General features: G+C 64.9%; 2 protein-coding genes across 4 annotated transcripts in view; both read right to left on the bottom strand.

Annotated features, from left to right (window-relative positions):
- Positions 1 to 6,999, bottom strand: part of LOC141747914 (uncharacterized) — a 7,342-nt gene extending 343 nt beyond the window's left edge. Inside the window, exons 1-12 of one of the 3 annotated variants that reach the window (XM_074598925.1) lie at positions 6,888 to 6,999; positions 5,757 to 5,876; positions 3,672 to 5,591; positions 3,409 to 3,521; positions 3,252 to 3,310; positions 2,933 to 3,084; positions 2,639 to 2,801; positions 2,332 to 2,523; positions 1,306 to 1,530; positions 485 to 638; positions 148 to 252; positions 1 to 58 (exon numbers count right to left, since the gene is read on the bottom strand). The exon at positions 1 to 58 is cut by the window's left edge and continues 343 nt beyond it. In XM_074598925.1, coding sequence (XP_074455026.1) covers positions 178 to 252; positions 485 to 638; positions 1,306 to 1,530; positions 2,332 to 2,523; positions 2,639 to 2,801; positions 2,933 to 3,084; positions 3,252 to 3,310; positions 3,409 to 3,521; positions 3,672 to 5,591; positions 5,757 to 5,876; positions 6,888 to 6,927 — 3,213 coding nt within the window. In that variant the 5' untranslated portion in view covers positions 6,928 to 6,999 and the 3' untranslated portion in view covers positions 1 to 58; positions 148 to 177. Of the gene's footprint in view, positions 639 to 1,305; positions 1,531 to 2,331; positions 2,524 to 2,638; positions 2,802 to 2,932; positions 3,085 to 3,251; positions 3,311 to 3,408; positions 3,522 to 3,671; positions 5,592 to 5,756; positions 5,877 to 6,887 lie in introns of all 3 variants that reach the window. The other 2 variants (XM_074598924.1, XM_074598923.1) reach the window with 2 other exon arrangements.
- Positions 7,000 to 8,637: 1,638 nt separating this feature from the next.
- Positions 8,638 to 11,703, bottom strand: NDUFAB1 (NADH:ubiquinone oxidoreductase subunit AB1). The gene is made up of 5 exons (XM_074598513.1): positions 11,513 to 11,703; positions 11,320 to 11,442; positions 11,033 to 11,120; positions 9,627 to 9,738; positions 8,638 to 8,809 (listed from the first exon to the last, which is right to left on the bottom strand). The coding sequence occupies exons 1-4, from the start codon at positions 11,654 to 11,656 to the stop codon at positions 9,647 to 9,649; spliced, it is 447 nt and encodes a 148-aa protein (XP_074454614.1). The 5' UTR covers positions 11,657 to 11,703; the 3' UTR covers positions 8,638 to 8,809; positions 9,627 to 9,646.
- Positions 11,704 to 11,848: the final 145 nt, after the last annotated feature.

The following is an 11,848-nucleotide window of genomic DNA, read 5'->3' on the forward strand; positions in this document are numbered from 1 at the left end:
TGAAAACGTTGGCAGATAATCTTTCGGGACTCTGCCTGGAGTGGAACTGACATCACACCTGCGTTGATTGTATTGTCAAAGTGTTTGAAATTCCTTCACTGAGCTTGTTACGTGGAAATAAAATGTGGTTGGTTTTAAAAGCTGAACCTTGGTGCCTGTGTTTTTGCTCTGCCGCCTTCAGGCTGTCCAGCTCCTCTCAAGGTTGACCAGCTCCATCCCCTCGCAGTACGAGCGCGGCCGCCTGGCTTTGTGCTGTGGAGAGAGCGGGTTTGTCTCCTGTTCCCGGTGGAGCTGCTGCCCTCCGGCCGGGGAGGAGCTGATGGCTTCCAGCACTTCCTTCTGCTCCCACCCATCTCACCCTCCCCGGGATGGAGTGAGAACGGGTACAGCCATAGGCGCCTGCGCACCCACTCCAGGGTTCTTTCAGCGCTCCCATACAGACAAGCCAAAACCCAAAGCCACTTCCATGGCGCACGCTGCTCACCGGTCGCTGCCTGGAAAGCTGATGGAGGAGAGGAAAAGGTGTCCACTGGATGGGCTCCATGGGCCAACTCGACACTGAGATGTCACTGGCTTTTCCTGAGTCCACCATGGGATCGTTCATGCTGCTGGAACTTGTGTCCCAGTCATAATGGAAACTGGGCAGAAAATTAACCGATAATTAAAAGGAGGGGGCGGAGGGGATAAGAGTCAAGCTGTAGCTGATAAAGCAGCCTGGGGGCCTCAGAGGCGGGACCCTGCCTGCGGGTATCTTGCTGCAGCGGGCGATGTGCTCCCTATGCTGACTGTGTCTGGCTGCAGATGTGCTCCCAGGTCCCTGTGGCGGCGCTGGTCTTGCGCAGCAGCCGAGGGAGTCACTCCCGAGCTGCGGCTGTGCTCGGCTCGCCCAGCCCCAGGGCCCCTGGGTGGGGGTGTCGCTGACTGTACTGCCCTTTGCTCATGGAACTGGAAACTTCCAGGGCCCTTTTTCCATTTACACCCTGGAAGCTGCTTATAAGACTTTCTCATATACACACACACACAACACCACACTGTTTCCTGCACATGTGAACCCTGTTAAACCAGTCCCCGTCACACAAAGCTCCCTTACATGGCGGGGGGGGAGAAAAGAAGCCACTTATTTCTCCCTGGACCCCGAAGGATGCTGCGGTGTTAGAGCTCCCTGGCGCTGTACATGAGCAGAGGGAGGCCAGCACGTGGCTGGGCGTTGGCTGCAAAGCAGAGGTGCCCCCAAAAATCTCTGCTTGCCCCCAACCAAATTAAAGACAAGAGGTGGCTACACAGGCTCGGCAAACTGTGCTCTACCTGGGCCGGCACATGGGGTGGGTGGGGGGCGCTGGGGGCTCCTTGGCGCTGTCGGTGATGCCCGAGTCTTCCCGGCAGCTGCAGCAGCCGTTGTCCAAGATCTGCAAGTGGAGCAGCTCCTCCGAGTTGCTGAAAGCCGGGTTGTCCAGCGAGCTGGCCGAGGGCAACCAGGAGTGCGACCAGTACTGGGCCGAGACGTCGTCCAGCCGGCAGAACCGCCGGTAGCTGCGGGGCAAGGCCAGGTGGCCATGGCAGTGTGTGCGGGGGGGGGGGGGGGGGGGGCACATACACACAGGCGACCCCCCCCCCCAAGGGACCGCACTGCAAGCACCGATCCCAGCTTTCCACCCAAATTTCACGGCAGCGGGACAAGGCCCAGCCCCGCGCCCTGGGTGGGGGCAGAGCCCGTGACACCCAACATCTGGCTCCAGCCCCACAGCTGTCGGGGTGGTTTCCTCGGGAACAATCCCCCCCCCCCGCCCCTTCCCAGCGGCACATGACGAAACCCTGTCCGGGAGGGCAGCGGGGCTGGGACAGCGTGGTTTCCACTCCCCCCCCCCACGCCCTGTGCTCCCAGATGAGCTGCTTTGGTGGGGCTGTGCTGGCTCCCCACCCGCAGCCCCGCCGGGACCGTATATGTGGGGGCTCATGAGCCCATCTCACGTGTCGCTCGGTGCACCGGTGGCCTCATCCAGCCCCGCATCCCCCGGGCACCGCGCATCGCTGGCGCGGCCACACGCACACGGACACCCGCACCCCAACGGAAGGGGGAGGTGGGGGGGGGGGCTCCGCGGGACGCTGGGACCGACCGCTCCCGGTCCCCCGGCCCCCTCCCCCCCTCCCCGCCCGCCGCTATCAGCCGCCGCAGGGTGTTTTTCTTGGCAGAGCTCAGCCCCGGCCCGGCCCGGCTCCCCCCACGCCCGGATGGGCTGCGCTACCCCCAGGGGGCACAGGGGCATCAACCCCCTCCCCCCTCGCCTTCTAGGGCCACCCCCGCCCGCCCCCCCCCACCGCCGCGTACCCCACCTGCTGCGGGTCTGGTCGGCCCTGGCCTCCAGCAGCAGCGCCTTGAACCGGCGGATGGCGACGGCGGCGAGGACGGCGGCCAGGAGGAGGATGCTGAGCAGGACCCCCGCCGCCGCCCCCAGCAGGCTCTGCTGCGTCACCCGGTAGTCGCAGCGCAGCCCCATGAACCAGAAATCGCTGCCGACGGGGCACCTGTGACAAAGTTGGGGGGGGGGGGGAACGACACGACACCAGACACCGGGGGACATCAGCCGCCGGGGGAGAGGCGGGGGACATCGGCCGTCAGCCCGGGGGCGGGGGCACTCACTGGCAGAGGGGCCCGCGGTCGCGGGGGTGGGCGCAGATGCCGTGGTTCTTGCAGTAGCCGCGGTGGCAGAGGGAGGTGCAGGTGGCGTTCCCGTCCGCCCCGGCCACGCAGGCGAAGCCGGCCCGGCAGGCGAAGAGCGCGGCGCAGGGGTCCAGCGGCCGCTCTGCAGAGACCGGGCGGGAGGGGGGCGGGGGGTCCGGTTGTGCCACCCCCTCCCCGCCGAGCGGAGAGCCGGGACCAGCCCCGGCCAGGCACCGCACCCCAGGGGATGGCACAGCCCCCCCCCGCACTCACCCCGAGCCACGTTGCGCAGGACGGGGGCAGAGCCCACCGCCAGCCCCGCCCGGCCGGAGCCCAGCGCGGCGTCGAGCAGCGCTCCCAGCCCCGCCGCCGGCACCCGCTCCGCCGCCAGCACCGCGTCGTACTCCAGCACCACGCTGCCCTCCCTGCGGGGACACCCCACCACCGGTCCAGGGGGGGAGCCGGGACCCCCCCCCAGGGCCAGTCCTGCACCCCCGTGGCCCCGCAGCGTGGGACGCTCCCTGTCCCCCTCCCACGCCGCGGAGCATCCCGCGCTGCGGCATCCCACGCTGCGGGGCTGCGGAGCACCTACCGGATCCCCGTCACCTCCAGCCGCAGGAACCCGGGCACCGACATGAAGAGGGGCGCGACCTGTGCAGGGAGGAAGCTGAGCGCCGTGCGGGACGGCCCCCCGCCACGACCGCCGCCAACCCCCCCCCCCGCCCCAGCCGGCCCCGTCCCGCACTCACCGTCCGGTTGAAGCTGTGCAGCAGATCCCGATGCTCGCGGGACCCCGGGTCCTGCAGGGCAGGGATGAACCCCATGTCCAGCACCAGCTCGCAGGGGATGCGGAGGATGGATGCTGTGGGGGGAGACAGGGATCAGCATGATATGGACCCGCACTGCCCGCCCCGGGGGGCCACCACCACTGATTCCCCCCATGCTGATGGCTCCTGGGGCCTCTCCTCCTCCTGCCGTGCGCCAGCAGAGGGTCCCAAGGCCCCAGACCCACCTCTCAGGAGGGGCGGCTGATCCTCCACGACGAACACCTGGGGGGCCCTGCCTGTTGCAGCCGGTGTCACTTGGGGGGTGTCAGCATCCGGCCACCCTCCGGGGCTGCTCGATGGCTGGACCAGGTCTGTGTCAGCAGCAGCTGGAGGGGACCCGGGGCCCCCACCGTGGCCCAGGGTCCCAGAGGGATTGGTGGGCTGCTGGGGGTGCCCTGGCTTCATGGTGGACCCCCACGTCAGCCCCGTCACATCACTCTGCAATACAGCAACACCAGGCTCCGGCGTGACGGTCCCCACGTCCGTGAGCAGTGCTGGGCTGGCAGTGGCGGCTGTGATGGTGGTGGTGGCGGTGACAGCGGTGGTGGTGATGCCGATAGTGGTGGTGACGCCAATAGTGGTGGTCGGCTCCAGGGAAGACGCAGGCTGGGACAGAGCTGACAGCCGAGGGGGCCCAGAGGCTGAGGGGGGGGCCAGGCTGCCTGGCTGCCAGCTCAGCTGAGCAGTTGCTGCCCAGGGCCCGGCGTCACCCACCCCCACCGGGGTTCCCCCCCGGATTTGGGGGGTCTCAGTAGGATCCCCCCCTGAGCCAGCATGGCGCAGCCCGACCCTTGGGGACGGGTCTCCTGGGGGGGTGCCCGCAGTGGGGCCAAGTCCCAGGACACCCCAGCCAGTCCCTGGAGAGGGCTGTGGGGTCAGCAACGTGGGCACTGCAGAGCCACCAACTGGGGCAGGCCGTGGGGATGGGGGGACACGGGGGGACCCTGTGCTGGTGTGTGGAACCCTGCTCTGTGCCGCAGCAGAGGTGCCCGGGGCCATGGAGGTGGGGGGCTGCCCCGACACCACTGGCAGACGCCTGGTCTGGTCCAGGGGGACGTGGCTGTACTCAGAGGGACCCTCCTTCTCGGGTGGCCCTAAGACCCGGGTGGTCAGATCCAGGGCTCCCCCCTGGCTGAGGGATGTCATCCCTGGGGTGCCAGCCATGGTGGTGGGGACAAGCAGACTCGACCCCTTGCCTGCGGCAGGGAGCGAGGTTGGGTCTGTCCCCATGGCTGGCTGGGCTGTGCCGGCCACAGGGCCCCCACGGCCACCAGCCGCCAGGGATGATGGAGAGGGGTGAGGGGGAGAACGAGGACCCTGCCAGGAAACATCCATCCTATGCCACGGGCGGGAGTCAGAGACCCATCTTTCTGCTGGCCCCGGTGTCCCCGCCAGTGGCCCTGTAGGGGTCAGCAGCCTCTGCAGCCCCCCTGAAAAGGGTGATGTCCCAGTTGTCCCTGGCACTGGACTGTCTGTGGCCAGCGTGATGCTTGAGTGTGTCCCTGGGCTGCTGTCACCCAGCGGGATGGTGGCTCCCAGGCCCTCCCCAGCCAAGAGCTCCGGGAACAAGGGGCCATGTGAGCCCCTCTGGCTCTGCACAAGTGCTGTCCCCATGGGGGTCCATCCCAGCAGGGTGCTGGGGGATCCCCGCTGTCCCCTGGCAGAGCCGAGCACCGTTGTCGAGGATGGTGAATACGACGGGGTCCCCTGCGAGGTTGTGGCACCTTCCACCGTCACATTTCCTACAGGGTCAGTCCCGGGGGGGTATCTAGTGGTAGGAGCTGCATCTGGTTCCATGGGGGCTGTGGCCCCCACACTGGTCACCCCCAGGCTGGCTGGAGATGGCCACTTGCTGCCTGCAGCTGCCTGCTCAGTCGTGCCTCCAGATAACAGGGGCCTTGGACGCTCGGTGGCTGCTCCACCCCACACCGTGGGCCCTGTGCCCTCCCCGTCTGCCTGGGGGCCTGCAGGGCTCCCCTGGGGGCTGGGGGGCTCAGCAGTCCTGACGGGGGTCCCAGGGAAGGGCAGCAGCTCAGCTTCTGTCCGCAGCTGCCCTGCGGCCTCCGGCATCGGTGCCCGCCCCGTGCCAGCTCCTTGCTCCGGATCTATGGGCAGAGGCAGAAGTGGGGGGGATGCTGAGCAGGGCTGACCCACAGCCGGCACCCCACAGCCGCCAGCTTGGCACCCCAGGCCCCAGCGTGGCACCATGGCTGGCACGCGGTGCCACAGACAAAGGGCCACGAGCGGGACGGGCCCGGCCCTGGCTGTACCTGTCTGGCAGCGCTCCCCCGCCGCGGTCCCTGGGTGGGCGCAGGGGACAGCAGTGCCCAGCGCGGAGCCCATCCCACTGCCGAAACCGGGGCAGAGCCGTGCACAGCACTCCACGATCACTGGGGAGAGAGGAGTGCCATGGGCGTCAGGCGTTGTGCACCAGTGTCGGGCATCAGCACTGTGCCCCCACCGCCCCCGGGAGCTGCCAACACAGGCCGGGGGGCTCCGCGCCTCCCCTCCATTAACCGTGGGCAGCAAAACTGAAGGAGATGCTCAGGAATTACCCAAACCCAGCTGGAAACCACCTGCCTTCGTTGCAGCAAACGGAACCGAATCCTGCCCCACCTGCCCACACTCGGCCACGTGCTGGAAATGCCTGTTTCGCCCTGACCCAAACCACCGTCCAGCAGAGTCACCAGGTGCCAACGCTGTCACCACTGGTACCCAGGCAGAGCACCACGCCAGCGCCAGGCCCTGGGCCATGGGTCCCCGCTGTGGCAGCGGCTGCTCTCTGGAGGGAGCGGGCGGCTCACCAGGCATCAGGGAGGTCGGTCACCCATCTTGGTGGGCCGAGGTCACCATGAGCCCCTTGGGCCCTGCTCTCCGCCAGCGCATCACTGGGGCTCCCGCTCCTCCTCCCATGGGCGCAGCACCCGCTGCCTTCGACGCTGCAGAGCAGCCCGGGCTGGTGGCAAGGCACATGGCCACCGCTCCCACCGGCCGCACCCTGGCTGTCCGCCCCGCCGCCCACCCGCCATGTGCCCCCGGGACGCCGTGGCTGAGCCCACCCCAGGCGGGTCTCGGTGACACCCGAGCAGCCACCGCCACCCTCCCCACTGCAGCCGGGGAGCCCAGACCCGCCCGAGCCCGGTGCCGGCCCCGCCGCAGCCCCCCGAGCCCGCCGCGCTGCACCGCACCCGAGGCCGCCCTCCCCCCCGCCCCCCGCACCGCGCACAGCATCCTCCGCCGAGGGACCGGCGGCGGGTCCTGGGACCCCCGGCCCGGGGCTACGGGGCGAGGGGACGCTGTCCGGCCGTGCCCGCCGCCCTCCCGGCCGCGCCCCCCCGCCCGCCCCCGCTCGCCCACCGGCCCCGCGTTGGGAGGAGGCGGCGGCGGCCCCCGGCTCTCACCTGCGGCGGCCAGGAGCCGCGGGAGCCGGAGCCGCTCCATGGCGCTGGCGGCTCTGCCGAGGCGGCGGCAGGAAGCCCCCGCCCGCCCCCGCTGCGGAGGGGCGGAGGCGCCCGGGAGCCGCAGCCCCCCGGCCCGGTCCCGCCCCACCGGCACGGGCACCGCCGCTCCATCCCCCGGGACGGCCCCGGACACGGTGGCGTGTGCGGGATCCCCGGGACGCGCTGCCCGAGGAGCACCGGGGCGGGCGGATCAGGGCTCGGCCGCCGAAGGGCTGAGCCGGGGCTGCGGGACCCCCCCGGGGGGGGTGTGCGGGGAGAGTCACCCTGCCGTGGGCTGCACCGCCGGTGCCCAGGGACAGCACGGACACGGCTCCTCTGCGGGCACACCGGTTCTACTCATCCTCCTCTAACGGGTTGGGTCCAGAGAAGCCGCATCAGGAACGGCCAGGGCTCCGTCCCTGCCCCAGGCTGTCCCCAGGGCCACCTCCAGCCATCCCCGGCTCTGCCTCGGGTAGGCTCAGGGAAAAGGCTCCCTGAGGGCACATCTGGCTGCAGCTCCCTCACCAAATCGCTCAGGGCCACACCACTAAGGGAAACCAGCAACCACTCCGGCACGCCTGGGTGGCAACGGGATGGTTCTACAGCCACCATCACTTGTCACTCCTGCCTCCAAGCAGGCACCTCACGTCCACACCGGGGAAGATGGGGGAAACCACCATGGACGTGGTGGCCAAAATGACTGGTTCCCCCCCCCAGTTCCACTGTGCAGCCTGTTCAGAAAGTGTTTCAGAACATTTTTGGGGTGAAGGAGCAATTAAAGAGTTTCCAAAGGCTCGGGCCTCACACACAACGAAAGTGAAACTGGGGCCCTGAAGGCAGAGGGGCACCCGGCTGGCGGAGGATTCAGCGCCGTGCAATTTTAAAAGTGAAATACAGCTCTAGAGGAAGCCCCGAGAACACCCCCACCACGCTCAGGCACCATGTGCAGCACCAATAGACGCGGGTCTATTTTCCATCCTCCGCCACCGACTGCCAGAGGATACGTTATCGAGTGACACTTTCTTGGCTCCCAGCCTAACTTTGCCTCTTTGACATATGAAAGTGTTTCTTGGCTCAGAGGAAAAACTGTGTAGTGTCCAGAAATAACTTGTTTCTGTCTCGGGAAAGATTTAACGCAAGCCTCCCGTGCTGAGATTACTTGGGCTTACAGAAATACTGATGCCATTTTGCTTTTCAGCAGCAGGAAAAGTCATTCCTGTTGTCCCCCCCTTCATTTTCCATCAGGAAAGCAGAAGCCTTTCAAATAGAACTTGTTTTTACCCCCACTGATGAAATAAGCATGGTTTATTGTAAAGAGCAGACGACACAAGCAGTGAGATCGGGGAAGAGCGACTGGCCCAGTGGCAGAGGACACAGAGCTTCGTGCACATACGGGTGCTCCTGGCACCTTCCCACAGGCAGGGAGGAAGAACGGCAAAACGCTCTCAGCGAGACACACTCAGAGCCCGCCAGACCCACAAACACCTCCCCCTGCGCTTGGCACACGGGGCGTTTATCCCCCCATGGGGTCACGGGCCCAGCCGAGCAGAGGCTGAGCCGCCGCTCCAAGCCTGAGTCGCTGGTCAAAGCCTGGCTTAGAGAAGGGCATTTCTAGAAGCCCATTACTCATCCCCGAAGTGTCCTTCACACGCTGAACACTAACACAGTGAGCCATCGACAGCGTGAAATGGGAAAGCCATCAACGCAGCAATGGTCTTATATATTTATTCCTTTTTTTTCTTGTTTTTGAAGGACAACACATTCAGACAGCTTTAAATACAACGTCCAAGTACAACTTCCCGGTGAAAGCAGCAACGGTACAGCATGTGCGCTTATATTCATACCCGCTGACACCAGCCCAGTCCTAGTGGTAGAGACATCTCCTGTTAAAAATAAAAATCCACATATTGAATATTTCATCAGCCGAGAACTACCATTCTAAGGCATAAAAGAAGTGGGTCAGGCAGAGACGAGACAAGCTGAATACCAAAAGCAGGCATGTAACGAGTCCACAGGTCTTTGGAATCGCTAAGATCCTCACCATGGCTCAGAGAGCAGCGAAGGGGCGCAAGGGGCGCAGCCCCCGCGCTGACCCAGCAGAGGAGCGTAGGGGGAGGCCAGAAGCCCACACAGGAACAAACAGGAATGTGGAGTGATCTGCTGCACACTGGCCTGAGGCCACCAGCTCATTTCCCCTGCAGCCCCAGAGCTCCTCAGGGCAGTCGCTCCAATAACCCTTTCCTGCCCGTTTCCTTTCCTGCTCCTCTCCCGCTGCGGCTGGCGGGGAGGAAACGCTGGCTGCGGGCAGCTGGGAGCTGTGGTGTCACACACCTCTGGAGGCGCCTACGCCGCGCGCCCTGCGCCTGGCCGAGGAGCGCCGAAAAGATGGACTTGCATGACTAAAGTCAATTTGCCAGATCCGTGGACGATCTGAGCGCTTGAAGTGCCACGCAGGGCGAGATGAAAGGCCGCCGAGCCCCGTGTCCTCCCTCCAACAGCAGATGCCTCAGAACACACAAATACTTTATCCCCCTGGCTCAGAGCAGGCAGCTGCTGCCAGCTCCCCCCGGGACTTGCCAGACTCCCGCCTGCCATACAGCCGTGTGGTGTCATCGCCTGACGTCAGACGTCACACGTGTACGTGTACCCTGTGCGCACCGTCGTTACCCGAGACACTCACAGGAGCACGTTTCTACTTACCAGGCATTGAAGAACTGCTTTTATTCATAAACATCCTTCTTGTCTGCAATGTAATCTACAATCTCTTGTGGACACATTAACTTTTCTGCATCTCCATCAGGAATTTCAAATCCTGGAAGAAAGTGCACAAATTTAGCTCAAAACAACGGAAACGGGAGCAAGGCTAAAGGAAGCAATTACTGCTGGCTCAGATGCCTGCAGCTTGGCAGGGCACAAACAGACAGGGGCTGCTGCATCTCTCAGAGCTAACACTTGGTTACTACACCGAGTTTCAAGCCGTGTTGTGCCTTACACAACGCCGTGGATAAGGGACAAGGCAGACACAGCAGGGAGGAAAGTGGCCAAGCCAGCCGGCAAGTGCCCCTCAGGCCTCATTAAAGCCATTAAAGCCTTCCCAGAGCTCCCACAGCCACCGGTGTGTGACAGGACGGGGATGTTCTTGGTAACTCCGGGCAAGCCAGGGCCCAAAGCCCCTCAGGTTCAGAGCCTGCTGTTGGGCGCTCGTACAACCAATAGCTCGTACAGAGCCGCAGCCGGGGGCAGGGAGCACAAGGGCTCTTGGCCGTGGAACTGGTCAGAAACGCATTCCAGAAAATTTACATTCTTCTTTCTAGTCCTCATGGCCACACACTAACACTCCACCGACGGTGCACAATCAGTGGAGTAAATATATAGGGTCAGCAAATGCTCTGAAACATCTGCCTAGGTTTTAGAGAATGACCAAAGCCCTGGAACATTTATGACCCGTGGCACATACTCCAGAATTTATGAGCATGAAGAAGTCCAAAATGACGTAAAAAGAAACTTGGAATATAAACTAGTAACAAAAAACCTCCCTTTTTTTCCTAGTGGCATCAAGTATCGAGGATGAAAAAAATTATGGTGAGGAAAAACCTGGAATATCTATGATTCCACAAAGAGGAGCCAAGATCAGCTCCCGGTGCAGCCTTCACACTAAACGTAACATCCGCTGCCCCCACTTACACGCTGCTGTCCCCCACCCTCCCCCTGCCCAGCAACAGGACGGGTGGTGCCCAGGAGGGGCATGGGGAGAAGAGCAAGAAACCTGGTCTAGTGGGATGTGTCCCTCCCCGTGGCAGGGGGGCTGGAACTAGATGATCTTTAAGGTCCCTTCCAACCCAAACCGTTCTATTACTCTGTGCTCCCAGAGGGACAGAGCTCAGAAGCAGACGGACAGACACCTTCTCCTCACTCCCTCTGATGCCCCCAGCGACCAGCACACGTTCTCACTGACTGAGAGCTGCAAGATTTTCTTTGAGTTACATCAAAGAAAAGTCAACGTTACTAGCCACACAAAAGAACTAATACTGGTTTGCTACAGCTGCGCTTAAGCATTAGCTAAGAAGAGGTAGCGATGAATCCCAGCAGCCATAGCTCTGAATTACCAAATTCGTCTTCCATAGCCATGATAATTTCCACTTGGTCCAAACTGTCCAAACCCAGGTCTTTCATGAAGTGGGACTCAGCTGTGAGCTGGGGGGAGAAAAATCGAAGATCACTTGGCTGCGGCCGTTTCTGTGCGACAGAACCCAGCGCAGGACCAGAGCCCTTGGCCTCCCCGGCCCCCCCAGCTCGCCCATCGCGGGGCCGGCAGCCCCTCTCCCCGGCCTGCCCGGGGCCGCACGGAGCTGCCAGCGGCCCCGGCCCCACCGCCCGCCCCGGCCCCACTCGCCTTCTCCGGGTCGATCTTGTCGTACAGCTTGAGGACGTAGAGGACGCGGTCCTTGATGTCCGCCAAGGTCAGGGGCGGCAGGTCGGAGAACCGGCGGCACGGCGGCCAGGCCGCCCGCGGCACCTGCGAGAGAGCGGGGGGTCAGCGGGCACCGCCGGGCCGCCCGCCGCCCCCTGCCCGCGCCGGGCCTTACCTGCGCCAGCAGCTGCGGCAGCGGCGGGGCCGGGGCCGGCGGTCGGCGGGGGCAGAGGGTGCCGAGCGCGGCGGGCCGCGGGGCGGCGGGGGGCGGCCGGGGCAGGAGGCGGCGGACGCAGGCCGAGAGGACACGGGCCGCCATGGTGACCTGTTCCCAGCGGGCACCGCGCCGCTCCCGGCGGGCCGCGCGCGGCGGGGCGGGGCGAGGCGAGGCGGCACCGGCGGGGAACGGCGGCGGCAGCGCCCCCTGGCGGCCGGCGGCCGCGCAGAACCGTGCCCCGCAGCCACGGGCAGAGCCCAGCTCCGGGCAGAGCCCCCCCCAGGGCAGAGCCTC

The sequence above is a fragment of the Larus michahellis genome, chromosome 8 (assembly GCF_964199755.1).
Source record: "Larus michahellis chromosome 8, bLarMic1.1, whole genome shotgun sequence".
NCBI classification, from domain to species: Eukaryota; Metazoa; Chordata; class Aves; order Charadriiformes; family Laridae; genus Larus; species Larus michahellis.